The 18,541-nt window shown below is 57.0% G+C and overlaps 1 protein-coding gene across 1 annotated transcript in view; it reads right to left on the bottom strand.

Moving 5' to 3' along the window:
- The window catches only part of TLN2 (talin 2), a 64,669-nt gene that overhangs the window by 16,656 nt on the left and 29,472 nt on the right, over positions 1 to 18,541 (bottom strand). Inside the window, exons 10-37 of the mRNA XM_081337264.1 lie at positions 17,165 to 17,320; positions 16,969 to 17,070; positions 13,270 to 13,346; positions 12,675 to 12,855; positions 12,471 to 12,584; positions 11,773 to 11,881; positions 11,260 to 11,468; positions 11,001 to 11,099; positions 10,721 to 10,888; positions 10,206 to 10,500; positions 9,531 to 9,697; positions 9,214 to 9,342; positions 8,337 to 8,450; positions 7,750 to 7,863; positions 7,534 to 7,668; positions 7,252 to 7,380; positions 6,530 to 6,632; positions 5,903 to 6,111; positions 5,200 to 5,319; positions 4,683 to 4,880; positions 3,535 to 3,674; positions 3,060 to 3,153; positions 2,676 to 2,765; positions 2,318 to 2,440; positions 2,065 to 2,208; positions 1,565 to 1,726; positions 336 to 476; positions 1 to 182 (exon numbers count right to left, since the gene is read on the bottom strand). Of these exons, the coding sequence (XP_081193390.1) occupies positions 1 to 182; positions 336 to 476; positions 1,565 to 1,726; positions 2,065 to 2,208; positions 2,318 to 2,440; positions 2,676 to 2,765; positions 3,060 to 3,153; positions 3,535 to 3,674; positions 4,683 to 4,880; positions 5,200 to 5,319; positions 5,903 to 6,111; positions 6,530 to 6,632; positions 7,252 to 7,380; positions 7,534 to 7,668; positions 7,750 to 7,863; positions 8,337 to 8,450; positions 9,214 to 9,342; positions 9,531 to 9,697; positions 10,206 to 10,500; positions 10,721 to 10,888; positions 11,001 to 11,099; positions 11,260 to 11,468; positions 11,773 to 11,881; positions 12,471 to 12,584; positions 12,675 to 12,855; positions 13,270 to 13,346; positions 16,969 to 17,070; positions 17,165 to 17,320 (4,004 nt within the window). The remainder of the gene's footprint in view (positions 183 to 335; positions 477 to 1,564; positions 1,727 to 2,064; positions 2,209 to 2,317; positions 2,441 to 2,675; positions 2,766 to 3,059; positions 3,154 to 3,534; positions 3,675 to 4,682; positions 4,881 to 5,199; positions 5,320 to 5,902; positions 6,112 to 6,529; positions 6,633 to 7,251; positions 7,381 to 7,533; positions 7,669 to 7,749; positions 7,864 to 8,336; positions 8,451 to 9,213; positions 9,343 to 9,530; positions 9,698 to 10,205; positions 10,501 to 10,720; positions 10,889 to 11,000; positions 11,100 to 11,259; positions 11,469 to 11,772; positions 11,882 to 12,470; positions 12,585 to 12,674; positions 12,856 to 13,269; positions 13,347 to 16,968; positions 17,071 to 17,164; positions 17,321 to 18,541) is intronic.

The raw sequence follows: 18,541 nt of genomic DNA, 5'->3' as shown, positions 1-18,541 counted from the left end.
CTGATGGAAGTGATGAGGCTCTTGATGGACTCGGAGACGGTGTGCGAATGTCCAGCCAGGACAGACCAGGTGCTCGGGTCCTTGGGGTTGATGGCCAGCGAGCGAGCCGTCTTGATCAAGGAAGACGAGCTCTCCAGCATGGTTCGGGCGGAAGCCAGGATGGGCTCCTGTGCGCGAGAACCCTGGAAAGGAACCATCTGCTGAGCAAGAAGCTCCTTCGAGGCGTTTAGGCTTGCAAAGAAGGCTCCTCCTCCATCAACGTTGTCTTTGCGACTCGGGTGGTGGAACACAGCAGGCTATGGGGGGCCCCCGTCTCTGGGGAGGCCTGCTCTTACCTCAGCACTGATCTGAGCAGGAATGCTGACAAACTCAGGATTGGAGGCAAAGGCGGTCAGGTTTTCCACAGCTTCAATGAGCGGAGCAGCGGCGGTCCGGCACTTGTGGCGATTCTCTTCTGAAAAGTCTCCATCCAAAGCCTAACGAGGAGGAAAAAAATGTGGCTTAGAGCTCAATTAAAATAATATGGATAACACAGCCAGGGAAAGAATAAAAAAGCAGCTGAGGTCTGCTCAACCGTGAACCCAAAGCATTCAAGAAGGTCGCCAAGTCCCCTCTTTCAATGGGAGCTGCTGACGGTATTGGATGGGCGTTGGGCTCAAATTCTCCACCAGACTCCTCCTTCGGTGCTCTTCGGCTGGGACGTCGTCTCTTCCAGGCTCCTTCAAAGGAGCTCAGGTCCCACGGCAGACCGCAGGTTGCCTCATACCCCCCGTGCCACGCTTAGCCACGATGGAGTGAATATCTCGGTGGGCCGATCTGCTTCCCTCCAGTTTCTTTCTCCTTTGGAACCCCACTTCTTTCTGCCCATCGTCTTTTTCGCCAAGTACAAGCAGCGACAGGAGACGCTCCGTAGGTTCCTTTCAGGCTGCAAAACCTGATTCGTTTCCTCCAGGCTTTCACTGAAATATTATCTGCGTTTTCTTTCCCGTTAGTTAAATGTTTAGATTTGGCTTGTTTGGCATTTCTGTTTTTATCAAAACTAGCTTATTTTACATCATGGCTAAAGACCAATTTGGGATTTCAGGACCTGTTTCGATCTTCTCACTCCGAGCCTCACTGAGAAAGCGATTGGCACTCAAACCGATTGCAGAACAATGGAAAGGATCACCCCCCAATAGGACGCCTGAAAGAAATCTCAGGATAAAGGCAGAAGTTTTAAAAAGCTGTTTCCCCTCTGCCTCGAAAGACCACCCGCCACAGCACCCACTGTGCAAGCCTGGTTTCTGCCTTTCTACAGCTTCCCCCAAACCAGGTTCTCTTCCTGTAACACGAGAACAGGGAACCTCCGGAGATGATGGGCAGAACCGGTCCGCTACACGGCCCTGGACGTCCTGAGAGACTCAGAAAGATCGGCCCCTGCGTGCTCCCTGCGGCCACACACACACACACACACACCCCGGCAGACGTGGAAACAACTTTCTGGGGCGGGGGGAACAGAGCTTCTCCTTCAAAGCCCCCCATTTCCTCTGTTGGAGGGTTCAAAGGGATCAGGGCTCTCCCCCACCTTGATGGTCTTCACCAGGTTGGCCGTGCTGTTGGCCACCTCCTTGGCCGACTGGACGAAGTGCCTCTTGGCCACGGGGTTGGCCGTTTTGGACGAAGCGATGCGGCAGGCGTTGCACAGGGCGGAGGTGTGCTTGGCCACGATGGTGGCTGCCGATAAGACCTGAAATGGACACCGGGGGATCAGGGATTTGCACAGCGGAAGTCCAGGGGGTGACCCCCAGGCGAAGGTCCATCTTCTTCAAGCGCCGGGGGCAGGAACGGTCTGAAGCCCTTCCTCCAAGCAGTGAAGAAGAAGCTGAGGGCTCTCCGTCTTGGATCACCCGACGGAGGCTGCTTGGGGGAGCAAAGCTGGGAGGCACCATGTCGAGGGCTACCCAAGGGCAAAGGGGAGTCGGAGAGGTGTGACTCGGAAGCCTTTGCGGGAGGGGCCGGGCTCCCACGGCTCACCTCCCAGCTCAGATCTAGGCCCCCTGTAACCCGGGAAGGGGGGGGCATTACCTGGGACGGACTGCTGGCTGGATCCACCAAGTTCTGGCAGGCCATCTGGATGGCCTGGTTGGCACGGGCAAACTGGATGGGATCCACGAGGCCCTGTTGCCCAGCCTGGCTGTTGGGGTCCGAGATGCCCACCAGGTAAGCAGCCTAGGCGACAACCAAGAGGGGGGCTTCAGCAAACTGCGTGAAACGGGCCATTTGCTAAGCCCCTTTCGGGCAATAAGGCCAAATGGACTCAACACCAAGTAAAACCCACCTGAGCTGCTGCTTCGGTGAGACCGCAGAGCGCCTTGGAGGCCACCCCCACACATTCCCCGAAGACGGGGAGGTCTCCGGTCTTGGCGTTCTGGGAGATACCGGCCATGGCTTCCCCGAGCACCTTCGGAAAGAGGCAGGGTGAGAAGGGCCTCCTCGGGACTGTCCAGAGAAGACCCACCGGCCCTTTGTTGGAGAAGAGGCCGTCCAGCCTTTCCCCGCTTCTGGAAAGAAGAGCTGCATCTGGGGCCCTCAAGTTTTCCTCCTCTCTCTACCGCCCCCCTCCCCCAAAGTTCTGCTGCCCATTGCACCACGTCCACCCGGATGGATTTCCCAGGAAGAGATTTGGGAAGAGCTACCTTGGAATTCTCCATGACGCCTTCAATGCAGTCGAAGTAAGATTGGTCGCTCACGGGCTCACTGGGACTTTCCAGCATCTCCTTCACGGTCTGAAAGGACAGACCAGCCCACCCCAAGTTGGCCGTGCAGGGAAGACCACGGTCAGTCTTCCTGGACCGTGGCTGGGCCATAAATCCCTCCCCCCAACTCCGGTCCCCTCGCTGCTCAGGCTGGACGGACAGGAATCCACCCCTCATCCAATTGCTCAGAGGGGCTTTGCTGCAAAGTAGACAAAACAAGGCAAAAATCCTTCCTGGGGAAGCCCAGGAGCTGCAGCCACGCGGCCCCCACTCTCCAACCCCACAAAACTGCCCGGAAGGGTAACGTTGCGGCCAAGGGCTGACCTCCAATTCCCGGAGAGCGTTGTCGCACTCCTTCTGGCCAGGCGCTTGCTGGGTGCACAGGGTGATCAGCTGGTTGATGCTCTCCGTGACTGCCCTGGGGGAGGAGGAAAGGGGAGCAGCTGAAGACCCCAGAGCAGCCCTCCAGCCCATCCCAGATGCTCCTCACACTTGTGGTGCTGGCCAATCCTCCCTCCCTCCCTCCCTCCCTCCTCTACTTTCAGCCCCCAAGGTGCCTGGAAGGGAGGCTGGGCTACGGAGAGAATGGACTCAAAGCCACTCTGGACGGACAACAGACTAGGAGGGCTCCTGTGGGATCCCATCAAGGAAATCACGCAGTTGGGTCACCAGCCGTCCCCCAGTCTCCTCTTCCCATCTGCTCAACGGAGGCCAGTCAGGAGATGAAACACCCACCAGCACTTGCCAACTGCCTGCCCTGATACTCCGGCACCCAGCCCAGGCCTGCCACGGCCCTCACCTGGCAGCAGCCGCTAAGAGGTTCTTGGCGTTGGGAGCGCCGGGGTCCACCGACAGAGACTTGGCCGCCAGAAGCAGCTTGCTGGAAGCCATGGAGATGTTCTTGAGGTTCCCGATGACTTGGATCTGGTCCTCTTTGGTCTACGGGGCAGAGACCGGGCACCACAGGGGCTCACTGCTTGGGCCGAGAGTCCCCCGACTCTACTCCTGGCTCCAGCAGCATCAGAGGGAGCGCTGCTTGGCCAGGCGGTGCAGAAGGAGACCCAGATCCCCACCGCGGGCAAGGGCCCCCAGCTGAGCAGGCAAGGCTTTGACAATCGGGCCTTCACTGGGAAACCCAGCTCCGAGGGCAGCCCCCAGCTCTGCCTGGCACCGGGAGCCGACAGTCGCCAGCCACAGCTGGTCCAGCAGCTGCCCTGCCCAGCAAATCCGTCCGGGACTCAAAGGGTGGGCCAGTCAGGCTGCAGGCTCCGTCCTCGGGCGGGAGGAGGCCGAGAGGGCAAACCCAGACGGGGGGCTTCCAGCCGGGGGCGAGGGAGATGCAGGGGCCCTCCTAGAGCCCTGGGGCCGCGCCGTCCCCACTGGGCTACCTCTCTGCGGGCCACTATGGGATGCTGCGAGGCCCAATGCTTAGGCCCCCAAGGAGGGGTGATGTTCTCACGACAACGGGAATCCGGCCTGCTGATGGAGGGACGGGAGAGGAGACAGGTCCACCTCAGGGTGTGGCGATGACGCCTGAGGGGAGCAGCTGGGAGGCTTGGCAGGGGAAAAGCAACGGCACCACCCAGGGAAGGATGATTTAATTCCTCCTTTGGTGTCCCTCCAACCTGCCCAGGGCCTCAGCACTTGGTGCCTGGGCTTAGGGGTTAAACGTGATTAGACAGCTAAATAGGATCGGAAAGGAGACCACTAGGAAATCCCACAACAGTAGATTAGACTCAGACAACATCCCAGAGAAAGGATGAGGCATATTGTGCCCTAGAAAGTTGCATGGGTGCATAGAAACAGAGTTTGACTGGAGGAAACCCTCTTCGTTTCAAGAACGGAGGCCCCCAGAATGCACCCTTCCAGCATCAGATCTAGCAGGACAAGCCGAGAGAAGCAATGCTTGCTTTCTGCCAAGCAGGGGGAGGCAGGGGGGGCACCTACCTGAGCTTGGCCAGCCATCTCAATCCCCGCGTCGAGAAACTCATCAAAGTCCTCGCTGAACTTCCCCGAGGCAGCTGCCAGCTCCCCGCTCTGACCCCGCGTGGAGTGCACAACCTCTCCAGCCGATTGGTTCAGGTCGGCCGCTGCCTGGTTGAGCTCGCTCTGCGCCTCCTGGAAGGACTTGGAGCTGGGGGGCAGCTGCAAGGGGAGGGTGGGATTAGGAAGCCGCGGCTGTGCCTGGCACACCACCAAGCCCACGGGTCCTGCCTCCTGCCTTCCACAGCGCCACAAGCGGGGGGGCAGGAAGCACAGATGGTACTAGCCAGGGGAAGAATTTGTGGCTTGTGCTTCAGTTGCAAACACTCCCGCCTCGTTCTGGGCGATGCACCACCTTTTATCCCATCATCGTTTGGAAAAAAAAACAAACCCAAAGCACTTGAGGGGACACCACCGCTCGCACTGACACAGCCGGCCAAGGGGCTTGCAGGAAGCAGGGGCCACGGGGGAAGCTGCTCACCGATTCCACCAGCAGCTTCTTACTGGATTCACCGATGCTCTTCAGGGCCACGTCCACGTCCTTCTGGCCAGGAAGGCAGTTGACGCAGTTGTTCAGCGAATGTGACACGGCTTTTGCCACCTTTCCGAGACACACAGCAAGGGGGGGGGAGAGGAATCAAAGGAATGCAAACAGCCCCAAGACCCCCAACCCGCCTTCCTGAGGCTCTGACAGCTGCCTGCTGGGGAATAAACCCCTTTGATGGATCAGGCCCCGAGGCCGCTGGGCCGCTGGCGGGACCCAGGCTCTCTGAAGCCCAGGACGGCCAGGGAGCAGACTCACAAGCCAGGATCTCGAGTAAACCTGGTTCCAGCGGTAAACAATGTAGTTTCAGATGGAAGGAGAATTCTAGGGATTCAGGGGGTGGTGGTCTTGCATTTGGGGGGGAGGGAGAATAAAAAGCTCAAGATGGCAGCCAAACACGCACAAATGTGGGAGGAGCTTCAATGGCTCCATTCTGGCTTGACCATTTAGACCACAACCTGCAGACACTCCTGGAGTGAGGGAAGCAGATGGGGGGGCGGGGAGGGTGCCGAGCAGCAACCGGACAAGCAACCAGAGCCACACGACCCCCTTTGCCAGGTTCTGACCCGGGCGGCATTTGGAGCAGGGCGAGCGGCAGCCCCCTCCTCTCCTGAGGGGCCTCCGGCTGCCCTCCACCCACCTGGGCTAGCCTCTGCTGACTCTCTGCGTCCCCCGGAGACACCAGGGCCTGCTTGGCCTCCTGGATGAGCAGAGCGGAGCCCTCCATCACGTCCCACGCCGAGTCCAGCATTGCCTGGGCCCCGGCTGGGTCGCCTGTGGATGCGGCCACACCCCGCGCGGCTTGTGCCAAGGTCTTCAGGGCCTGGGCCGTTTCCCGGGCAGCCACCCCTGCGGGGAAGAAAGCAGGGAAGTCCGGTCAGCAGCCTCCAGGCTGGCACTGTCTGTCCCAAGGAGAAGGCGAGAAGGCCGGATCCGGTGAGGCCCGGCTTTGGTTTCGCCCGGTGGCCAGTGGGCATCTCGAGGGCTGCCAGCAGGAAATGCAGCCGTTCACTTCCGCGGAGAGATTTGAGGGGAGGCTGAGTCTCTCTCCCCTGCTTACCAAGCCCATGGAGCGTTCATCTTTAGGAATACTTTGCAAACTTCTACAGATTGTTCTCAACAATAATACTGGTTTGCCTCTACAAGTCTGTGGCTCCTTGCGTGGGCCAAAACCGTGAGGTGAGATGACCGGGTGAGGCAGTGACCACCCCTTGGCCACCCTGGGGGGGGGGGGAAGGGAGGCTGCCAGGGCAAGGAGCCTTTGTACCTGTATAGTCTTCATTGCCTTGGGCAGCACAGGTGAGCAGTTGCGCCATGGAGGAGCCGACAGCTTTGGAGGTGCTTCCCAAGTCCTGGGCGCATTTTTCGAGCTGAGGGAGACAAACGGCCTGGTGATTAACCTTCCCAGTGACCTTCCCAGCTGTGGCAAGGGCCGACTGGTGGCACCCTCGGTGACTGGCACAATTCCCTTCCCACAAGTGGTGGTGGCCCCCCAATATTTCAACTCTCCCACAGAAAGGAGCATCTTCTCCACATATCTCTCTCTTCAATCACGGCTTTTATGAACCGCCGGCAGGACTTGGCCATTAAAAGGCAACCTCTTAAGTGGAATGAATGCCAATCCTTTGCATCTTTCCTCTGAGTTAAATTTTGCTGTTTGAATGGAGCTGGTTTCCCAGAAATTACTCCATCGTGGTTTACTCTCTTAAAACATAACTTGTAAATCCTCCTGGTTAACATGGCCATAAAATTGAAAAAAGCGTTCACTTCTCAGTCTACCCAAGACATCTGAGAGGAGGGGAACTCTTTGGACCTGCATGTGCCACAAGCTGAGAGAAGCAGCCACCCTTATGAACTGCCCAAAGGGAAGGAATTGAACATATATTTAAATGCAAACCTCCCTCCCCCCCCGCAATTTTTTTTAGTTTGGTTAGTACACACAGTTTTTTAAAAAAGCAATATAAGCCTTGTCTGATATTCTCCGTTTACCGTTTCTCCCGGAAGAGGCTTCAACTGTCCATCCAGGGCCGCCATCTTTGCATCCTGCAATTCGTTTTTGAGCGTCTGGACCGTGTTCAAGGCCGAGTCGATCTCCATGGGGCCACAGGCCTCGTGTGCCTAAGCGCAAGACAGATGAACAAGCACATCCCCACGAGTCTCTCACCACAAGCGCAAAGCTCCTCCAAAGGTGGGGGGGGCTGATGGGAAGGAATCTTGGGGGGCTCCTCCCACCCCACAAGACTCGGGGGGGCCCGCTGGGCTTCTGCCCACCTTCTGAGAGGCCGTCCTCAGCTCCGCCAGGCTGGTGGCCAGATTCTTGGCACACTGGCTCAACTGCATGGCTGCCGCCTGGTCAGTCACGGTTGGCACGGCTGCTTTGGCCGAAGCCACCATTTTGCTCCCTGGCTGTTGAAAGAAAGGCCAGCCCGTTGGCCTCTGGCAGAGCAAGCCCCTGCCCACCCCACGCCCGCCCTCCAACTCGCATACCTGGAGGAAGCTTTGGCTGGAGTTGATCAAGGCGAGTTGGGCTCCCAGGTCCTCCGCCTGCGCTTGGCTCCCTCGTACCCCTTGCACCAGCTGTGGAATGTGGTCGGCCACGTTCTGCCCAGAGGAGGAAGGAAGGAAGGCGGGCGGCTTGGCTCTCCAACTGGGCAGCTCGAGGCCAGCCCCACCTGGACAGCCCTTCCTATACCCGAGCGGACAATGGGGCAGAGCTGGCACAACACGGGAGGAGTTGCTTGATGGGCTGGAAACCGGGACTGTGTAAAGTCCAGCCAGGTCAGGATTCAGTGGCTGGAGGTTGCCGCTTTGCCTCCAGCCCTCTGAGACCCAGTCAAACAGGTTGTGTGAATGAGGCCTCAGAGTGCTGAAGGGACGCAGCTCACCCGGAATGGATTTCGCTACTGGAGCAGCTTCCAACCCACAAAGACCCGGCTGTCTAGGCTTTCGGCTTGCGATTATTTACAGAGCGTTTTCTCGGGATTCAAGAAGCCAAGTCTGGTTATGGGCGTGTTAGAGACACCAGGGGGCTCCTCTTCACCCTTTTGACTTCTTCCCGGTTCGAGCGACCTTACCTTGCAGCTCTGGACAAGCTGCTGGTGGGCTGCTGTGTTCTTGTTTGAAATGGCGGCGTTCTGCGAGGCTGCGATGGTTTGCGTGGCAGCTGCGGCTGCCTGTTTCGCTGCCACCTGCAAGGAGGAGGGTCTGGAAAGCCTTGGAGGGGCAAGCGAGAAGGGGCGGGTCTGGCCAGCAGACGAGAGCGGGTGGAGATTTCTTACACTCCGTTTTCCCAAAGCTTCTATCCACTAACCTCTAAAACCGCCTTCCCCGACCAGGTGCCCTCCAGATGTGCTGAGGCTGCGACCCCCTTTGGCTCTGCTAGCTGAAAATGCCAGGAAGGGCAACCCCGGCGCAGCTGGAGGGAGGCAGACCGAAAGGGGAAAGCAGGAACCTCTTCATTCCCCTGCGGGACCCGCTCAGGACCTCTTCCCAGCCTAAGAGGAACCCAAGCGGCCGGCTTGGACCGGGAGAATACGGATTCACCGGTGACCCTGGAGGCCCTCCTTCTCCTGGAGAGAAGCACCAGGTGGGGAGGCTTTGGAAGAACCACCAAGAAGGGAAGGTTGGCAGAATTTACTCAGCCCTGAAAAGCGAGAACGTTTCCTTTCTCTTTATGAACACACACAGTCATTCTGGACGTTGGCGCTCAGGGAAGCCCGCTCCTCTGCTTGCCTTTTGCAGGCTGGTTTCAGGCTGACACGCAGCCTCCGTGCAGGGTGGGCCCCAGTCCGGGGCTGACCGGCCTGGCAAGACAGGCATTCTCTTCCCCAGCTGTGTATCGGCACCGATCCGATAGAAGGGGGAGGAAGCAGCTGTCTGAAAGGTTTGGCCTGGCTCAGGCCAGGCAACAACTCAGCCAAGGAGAAAGAGGAGACCCGCCAACGGTCTCACCTCCAGTCGGTTCACAATCTTCTTCTTAATGGCGTTCTGGGCAGCTGCGTTGGTGGCCACCCGGAGCCCTTCGGCCGCTTCCCGCAGCCGCTGCTGCTGGTCCTCATTGTCCGGGTTGGCAGCAGCTCCCTGTGGGGGCAAATCGCAAAGACGAAACTTGGAGGGCTCAGGCCCATCCCAGCCTTCACGTTATGGGGAAGCCGCCTCTGCCCCAGGACTGACTTCATCTTGTCGCCCTGCCGCCCCCCCCCAAAAAGTAAGCACCAGCAGTGAGCCTTTCTCGACAGCCACACAGTGCACGTGGGGCTTTGTGGTACCTTTGCAGCTTCTACCATCCGGGCAGTGGAATCAGCAAGAAGTTTGGCAGCTGCCAGGAGCTTCTTTGAGTTTTCCATGTCGATTTCTGCCTCGGCGTCCGACCGCATGGCGTTCACCAGGTCTGACGTTGCTTGCGCCAACACCCTGGCCTGCCGCACCATTTCCCCTGCAACCGGATTGAAAATGCGCCTTCTTTCCATCTCTCCGGGCCCATCTCTGACCCTCTCCCGGGCTCTGATGATTCCCAAGCTCCACCAAGCCCTCTCCTGGGCTGGCGTGGAGAGACATTCCCCTTGCAGAAGGTGCTCAGGGCTCCCAAAGGCCAGGGAAGCGAGTGCCTCTATGTCCGAGGCCCTCCTTTGCCTGCAGGAGGCACCAGGCTCGATTTCTGGCTCTACCAGTTGAGGGAGGGACAGATCTGGCAGCCAACATGGCTGGAGGACAAAGAGTGGGCAGATGTGCTCCTTCCAGACAGAGTGGGCCGGAGTGTCAAAAGACGTCAAGGTGATAGCCACCAGGGCAGATCAAGAGGGAGGGAGGGGGGGTGGTTCAATTGTGTGACTGGACCTTGACTTTTCTGAAAACCCCCCCCCATGAATGCTCCTGTGCATGACTCCACCAGTCGCCCTCAGAGCAGAAGCAGAGCGAAAGGGCAGCTGGGCAGGAGAGCTTACCGGCGTCCCCCATGGAACTGAAGATGCTCTCGGTCACGTACATGATGGTGTCGGTGGCCTGATCGTAGCGTCCAATGGGCTCCCCCCGGCTGGCAAACTGGCGGACATGCTGCAGGAGGTCATTCAGGGCCTGGCTGACCACACTGGCCGCTGCGCTGACTTGCTTGAGCAGTTCAGTGTCATCCGTGGCAGCCTGGCACGCCTGCACACAGTTCTCCACGGAGCGATCCACCAGCTTCCCAGCTTCAATCAGCTGCTCCTGACACACCGGGGAGCTGATGGTGGGACTCACCACCTGCACCAAAGCACATCCAGCCACGCGAGGTGAGCGGCATCCGGCCTGGGAAGGGCTGTCTGACTGCCACAGCAGGGGAGCGGCTCTTTCGCCCTCATGACAAACTGGCCAATGGACCACGGCTGTCCCGAGGTCCACCCAGCTCTCCACTGGCAGGCGATATCACAGAAGCTAGGTCTATCTCATCCACCCTGGCTTGCCCACCCCTCCCTGGACGCACCTTTGCACAAGCCACCAGCTGCGAGGTGGAGAGGGCACACTGTGTGGCAGCCGCGATCACCCGGTTCTGCAGAACGGTGTCCTCGGCCACCTGAGCCACGTTCTTGGCCTTCAGAACCAACATGGCGGCAGCATTGGCCACAGCTTTGGCCAGGCTCATCAAGACATCCTGCGGAAGAGGAAGGTGGGAAAGAGGGTTGAGCCACGAGGAGAGGTATGGAAATCGTAAACGGGGGAGCGGGGTTCAATCCCTGAAGAATAAAGGGTCCGGGGAGCTTTACCTGGAAACGTTCGTCTGTCTCATTCTCCCCGATCTGCCTGAGCAGCTCCCCGCTGGCTTGGCCGATGCTGCCGGCTGCGGTCAGAACAGTCTGCCGAGGCTGGAAAGAGAGAAAAGTAGGAAAGATGATCACACTGCCTGAGGAAGAGAAATTCTCAAGCTGCTGCCCTTCCACCGAAGCAAAGTCCTCCCTATGGATGGTATAGTAAGAACCAGGGGGCAACCGGGCAGCCCGCTGCCATTCTGCCCTACGGCCTCACCTCTCCTGATGTCGGTTCCACCGCTTTGAGCAGGTTTGAAACGGCCCCTGCCAGGGTCCGAGCGGCCTTCAGGAGGTCCTCCCCACTTCCGACTTCGTCGTCCATGAGGGCCGCCAGCAACTTGACCCCCTTGGACATTTCCGTGAGGTTGGAGGAGATGGTGGTGATGGCACAGCCCACCGCTGTGTAGTCTGTGTCAACCGGGTCCCCTGCCAAGCAAAGCAGACCAGGAGATGCCCAACTTCCAAAGGCGTTGCGGAGGCCCACACTTTCTTATACCGCTAGGGCCTGGTCTTTGCGGGACCGGTTGTTGTTGCTGTTTAAAGTTTCAGAGGATCCTCTGCTTGGGCACAGAGCACCCTTTGGGCTCCTTGCAGGCCACGGGGATACTCCTGAATGCGCCACTGAAATGGGAACGCTGACCAAAGCAAACTCAGCAGGTGTTTCCTTTAGAACCTTGGAAAGATACATGATACACTCACAGGACCATTACTGAGCACGCAGCCTCCTTACCTGCTGTAAGGTTCACAACGGAAGCTGTCCCTGCAGTGATTGCATCAACTTGAGAGTGTATTTCATGTTTTGACTCGTCCACTTTGTTCTGGACCCAAACTCTGGAAGCCTGGAGAAAAAGGCAGATGCCGAATTAAAAGAATGCAGGACATCTTCTAACTTCTAGGTTTGCTAATCCTCAGAAACCTTCTCCATCCTGGTGACCATCAGACAGAGAGGCACCTGCTAGGATTCTTAGCAATTACCGAGTGAGTGAAGGATTCTGGGGATCCTGATGTATCTGGAGAGACTCAGCTTAGGGAGGGCTCCCTTAGACAGGACTGTTTGATTGCCCACTCTATTTGCTAAGAAGCATCCCTGGAATACTCAATATTCAGGGGTCCCCAAGGACGGATGGAGCTGACCCCTCAAAGAAAGGCAATTATTTCACACAGTTCCCCTGTGTAAGGCTTGCTCTTCCTGGGGGAAAGAAGTGCTATCGGACCTTGGAAGGGCCGACTCACACATGGATAACCGAGGACTTTCCTACAAGAGACACAGAAAATGGCCAAGATGGGGCTGTTTAGCTCATAGGCACGAAAGCATTTTGAAGCACAGAAGGGCTGCTGAGAGAGCCTGAATGTGGAGAAGGAACAGACATCCCAGGCCAATGTTGGTTTTGGGGAGATGGTCTTCCCTTTCCCCCCAAGCCAACTGACCATGTCATTTCCTAAAGGCGGAAGGTCATCGACTTGGGTGAGGTCTGCCTGCGTCTGCTGGACGGCCTGCATGCTGGTGTTGATGGTGCCCATCAGGGCCTGTTGGGCCGAGGTCTGAGGAAAGCCAAGCAAAGTTCAGCAGATCTTCTCCTGCCGAGGGACCAGGAGCCCACCCTCGCTCAGAGGGGGAGGGGAGGGGCTTACCAGAGGGGGCATGTGGGCCCTGTGCATCTGACCGACCGTCACCTGCTGCTGTGGGGAAGGCATGCTGCCCACATTGAAGATCTCTGGGCCGGTGGAGCCCGAGCGCATGATGGCTGGAAGCGCCACGGAGCCGTGCTCCACCTTTCCGGTGCGGTTGAACTGCTGCTGCAGTATTGTCGACCTGCCAAAGGAAGGGAAGAGCCAGGCTGGGAAGAGCGTTCCTTGCCCTCCTTGATCCTTCCCTTGGGGGACAGTCGAATGCTGCTCTGTTCCTCTCCAGCACTTCTCCCATGACTGGGCTGCTCCACCAGCTCCAATTCCCCAAACGCCCCCTCTTCCACCCCCTCAAGGTCTGATGAGCTGCTCCTGGCCCCGTAAAAGCTTGCACCCTCTTATGGACTTGGTATCTGACACGCCCCAATAAGGTGGACAGCATTTGAGAGATGCAAACTGCAAAATGGAAGGAAGGCCTTGGAGATGAGAAGAAGAGCAGCTCTCATGAAGAGGAGGTGAGGCTTGGAATAAAGGAGCACGACAGCTCACGGGATCTGCCACAAAGACCTGCCAGAATAAAAACCAGTCCTCTTCCACGTACTTTTTGGGAGAGACAGATTCTTCTAGCATAGTCGATTCTTCATCTCCTTCCAGCCCAAAGCGATCCTTGCTTTGCTTCTGCAGAAAAGGCAAACACAGGTTTTCAGTCCTTTCCTGTGTCTTGTGAAAGCATCTCCCTTTTTGCAAACGGGTCTGAACACGCAGCCACTCAGGGATCCACTTGGGGCTCTAATCCCAGGCCCTTTGGCTTGCCAGAGAGGCTTCTGGTCAGTTGCCCCAAGGCCTAGATCACGGTCAGGGCAATTCCCTACCACCAGCGCCTATGATGCCCTGCCCACCAAACACCGGCCAGGGCGGAGGCTTGAGACTGCAAAGTGTCTTGGGAATGAAAACAGATTTTAATTTAATTTTAATTTATTATCATTTCTATACCGTCCTTCTCCCGAAGGACTCAGGGCGGTGTACAGGGCAAGAATAAAACACAGAAATTTACAAAAATTAAAAGATAATTAAATGCATGCCCGATTAAAATACAATTGATACATAGTAAAAAACCCCAATAAGAATGATAAAAAAAACCCCACCAATCCCCCCTCAGGCCAGGCCGGCTTGCTCGAACAAGTATGTTTTCAGATCGCGGCGAAAGGAGCGCAGATCGGGCGCCGTCCGGAGCTCAACCGGTAACTGGTTCCATAGCTCCGGGGCGCCCACAGAGAAGGATCTCCCCCTGGGGGCCACCAGACGGCATTCTCTGACCGGTGGCACCCTGAGGAGGCCCTCTCTGTGGGAACGCACAGGGCGCAGGGAGCTTGATGCCGGCAGCAGATGTTCCCTGAGGTACTCCGGCCCCATGCCATGGAGGGCTTTGAACACCATTACTAGCACCTTGAATCTCACCCGGAAGACAACTGGCAACCAATGCAGCTCACGGAGCAGAGGTGTCACGTGGGAGTATCGGGAAACTCCCAACACAACTCTCGCGGCTGCATTCTGTACCAGTTGGAGCCTCCGGGTGGTCCTCAAGGGAAGCCCCATGTAGAGAGCGTTGCAGTAGTCTAGACGAGAGGTCACGAGCGCGTGAGTGACCGTGCATAAATCATCCCGGCTTAGATAGGGCCGCAACTGGCGCACCAGGCGAACCTGGGCGAAAGCCCCCCTAGTCACGGCCACCATGTGATCTTCCAAGGTAAGCCGCGAATCTAGGAGGACTCCCAAGTTGCGAGCCCTATCTACGGGGGGTAATAATTCACCCCCCATAGAAAGAGATGGAATATCCGAATAGACCCGGGATGAAGGTATGCAGAGCCACTCGGTCTTGTCGGGGTTGAGTTGAAGTCTGTTCCTCCCCATCCAGACCCGAACCGCCTCCAGGCAACGGGACATCACGTTGAGGGCATCACTGGGGTGGTTTGGGGTAGAAAGGAAAAGCTGGGTATCATCAGCGTACTGATGATACCCAACTCCAAAGCCACGAATGATCTCGCCCAGCGGTTTCATATAGATGTTGAACAGGAGAGGCGAGAGGACCGACCCCTGAGGAACTCCACAAACGAGAGACCTCGCGGTCGACCTCTGCCCTCCTGTCAACACCGACTGCGAGCGTCCCTGGAGATAGGAGGAGAACCACTGTAAAACCGTGCCTCCCACTCCCAATCCCCTGAGACGCCGCAGCAGGATACCATGGTCGATGGTATCGAAAGCCGCTGAGAGGTCCAATAGGACTAGAACAGAGGAATGACCCCTGTCCCGAGCCCTCCAGAGATCATTCACCAGCGCGACCAATGCCGTCTCCGTGCTGTGCCCGGGCCTGAAACCCGATTGGTACGGGTCTAGATAATCCGCTTCATCCAGGACCAAAGGGAGCTGATGCGCCACCACACTCTCAACAACCTTCGCAGAAAGCGAAGGTTGGAGACCGGACGAAAGTTGTTCAATACAGCTGGGTCCAAGGCAGGCTTCTTGAGGAGGGGCCTCACCACCGCCTCTTTCAAGACGGCAGGGAAGCTACCCTCACTCAAAGAAGCTGATATAACTGCCTGGAACCAGCTGCGTGTCCTCTCCCGGGCTGCATAAATCAGCCAGGAAGGGCACGGGTCCAATAAACATGTGGTGGAGCTCAGTCTCCCCATAATCCTGTCCACTTCCTCCGGAGTCACAGAATCAAACTCCTCCCAAGTGATATCGACAAGACCACCCGCGTCCTGATCGCCAGACTCTGCCCAGTCGGAGTCCAGACCGGTCCGAATCCGAGTGATTTTGTCCGACAGATAATTGTTAAACTCCTCGGCACGACCCTGCAAGGGTTCCTCCCTCACCTCCTGATTAAGGAGGGAGCGAGTCACCCTAAACAGAGCGGCCGGGCGATTATCTGCGGACGCGATAAGGGTAGCGAAGTGATTAGACCTCGCCACCCTTATCGCAGCGAGATAAGACCTAATATGGGTTCTTAGTCGCAATCGGTCGGATTCGGATCGGCTGGACCTCCAACCGCTCTCTAGGCCCCGTCTCCGGCGCTTCATCTCCCGGAGCTCCGCGGAGAACCATGGAGCTCGACGGGATCTGCATCGGGTCAGGGGCCGCAAGGGTACAACTCGGTCAAGAGCCTCAGTGGCTGCCCTTTCCCAAGCTTCCACTAAGGCATCTGCCGAGCTGTGAGTGGGGGAGGCAGGTGGGGACCCCAGCGCTGCCTGGAATCTCGCGGAATCCATTAAGCGTCTGGGGCGGTACCATCTAACTGGTTCCACACACCCACGGCGGGGGGTGGCAAAACGGAAGACCAGCCGCAGGAGATGATGATCGGTCCATGACAGGGGCATAATAATTGGGGAGCCCCCACCAAGATCATCTAACCACCGCCCAGATAAGAAAACTAGGTCAAGGGTGTGGCCTCCCTCATGAGTCGGTCCTGAAATTACTTGCGTCAGGTCCATGGCCGTCATGGAAGCCATGAACTCCCGAGCCAACTCAGATGATCCTCCCAGAGATGGTAGATTGAAGTCCCCCAAAACTATAAGTTTCGGGAACTCAACCACCAACCCGGAGAGGACATCGAGAAGCTCAGGCAGGGCTGCTGCTGCGTGACTAGGCGAAAGGTACACCAGCAGCAAGCCCAACTGCGCACCAGGGCCGCATCTCAAGAAGAGAGACTCACACCCGACTATCTGCGGAACGGTGGCCTCCCGCGGAGCTAAGGTCTCCCTCATAACAACAGCCACTCCCCCACCCCTACCCTGAGCCCGAGGCCGGTGTAGCACCCGGAAACCTGGTGGGCAGAGATCAGCCAGAGGAATACCGCCCTCTGGGCCCAACCAAGTCTCCGTGATGCAAGCCAGGTCCGCCTGCTCACCCTCGACCAAGTCACGGACGAGAGGAGCTTTATTAACGACAGACCTGGCATTCAGGTACACCAGCCGGAGCTCAGGAGGCTGCACATCCTCACTCCCGGGACCTCGGGGTAGAACAAGAGGGTCGGAACGCCTCACCGCTTGCAAGTAGCGGACCCTCACCTCCTCGCGTGACCTACATACATGGAATGGAATGGCAGCAACAGGGAAGAGAAGCCCCAGAGGCCCCCTCTCGCCCCCAACCCAATGCCCCCGTCCCCCCCCTTGGCCGTTTGGGGGCAGGTGGCAGGGACGGCTGCCTGGATGCAGAACTAAAGGCTGTGGGGCTCTTCCTTCACGTTCAAGGTGACTGGAGGAGCACCTGGGCCCTCCCAGCAGAAGCTGAAGGGCTTCACCTTCTTGAGGATGATGTCAATGTAACCAGCGATCAGCTGAGAGATCTGCTCTCCTTCAGTGGTCTGTACTGAGTAGTAGCTTTCTTGGTACTCCCCAAAATCCTAAGGGAAGATACAGCACCGTTTGCACCAAGATTACACCCAGTTTGCCACCAGGAAACTTTTCTTCTGCTTCTCTCTCACCACCACGAATTACCAGGGTGAAGCTTTTGGGTGAGGCCGCCCAGCGTTTCACCGTGGTCAGAGGCCACTCCTGCAAGACTTCCTTGGTCTTTTCATCCACACGCATCACAGACTCCTTGGTAATTCCTAGCAAACGGGGGACCAGTTTGTTCTTTCCTTTCATTTTCTCCTGTGGAGGGAAAAAAACCCAAAACAAAATCTGAAAGAACGTAAGACGACTCCCGAGGATCGATCCAGCGGAAGGCCTGTCTAGTGCAACTTTGGTGTTCCTCAGAAGCCAAGCAGATGGATCCTAGAAGCTCATCAAGAGGACAGTTGCGCAATGGCACCCAACAGGAGGTAGGAAGCAGTCCTGAAGTGCAGCAGCAAATCCGAGCCAGGCCCTTCCTGGACTTTGTGACTGAATCTCCTTTTACCACTCTCAAAAAACTAAATCTATTATTGCATCGGAGAGCAGCAAATTCTACGGTTTAATATGTACCGAGAAGCCCTTCCTTCTCTTGGTCCTGAATCTCTTGCCTTGAGGGCCAGACGAGGCTGCCCATATCCCAACCCCCTTTCCTACATCACCCATGACCCCCTGGACCCCCGTCCTCTTTCCCCTCCCCCAAAGCAAAGCCTTTCCTCCATGACCCACTGCCCAAGTCCTGAGTCCATCGGTGAGCCCTTCACTTTGGCTCACGGCTCCAGAAAAGGGGCTCCTGGCGTACCTCTAGCTCGTGTTTTAATGTTAAAATAAGTTAATTGGGATAATGGACACCGATCTTGATCGCTCCGGGTCTCCTTAGAGCATGAACGGTCCAGCAACTAAATTTTGAGGAATTGCAAGCGGTTGGCCTTCAATAAAAAAGTGCAAAAAGAGAAAATCATGTCTGCTATTATAATTCATCCCCATTCCCCAAGTTACAATAATTCATGCAAAGCAGAGGGGATTAAATGTTTGGAGCATTCGTTAAACAGCTCTGGTTTTCAAATTCTCTGCTTTCCTCCCCTCATAAATTGATCACAGCCAGACATCTCGCACTGCTGTTCCAGAAATGACTTAATTGCCATTTGCTTCAAACAGCCCTAAAAAAAGGGAGAGAGTTCAAGGAATGCAATATGTGTTTTTAATTGAATGAACCCCAGCATGTCACTGCAGTAAAAATAGTTGTCTTCCTCAAGTGCCCCATGGTGCCAGTGGGAAGTCACCTGTTAGGAGAATATCGATGGAATCTGAGTGTGAGAAAAAACACGGCTTAATTCTGTTGCAGCATTCCGGGAAAATCACTGGTGCACAAATCGCTCCTTTGCACCTGAAAGGAAATGGCTACCACAAAGCGCCACTCCGCTAGCAAAGGGCACCTTCTCAGTCAGGAGAGGGAGGATCTCCTGTAAACGGGAAGCGTGA

The sequence above is a fragment of the Vipera berus genome, assembly GCF_964194415.1.
Source record: "Vipera berus genome assembly, chromosome: 12".
In the NCBI taxonomy this organism is placed as follows: Eukaryota; Metazoa; Chordata; class Lepidosauria; order Squamata; family Viperidae; genus Vipera; species Vipera berus.
The sequence above is the reverse complement of the archived record's forward strand: the minus strand, read 5'-3'. Positions and strand labels throughout refer to the sequence as shown.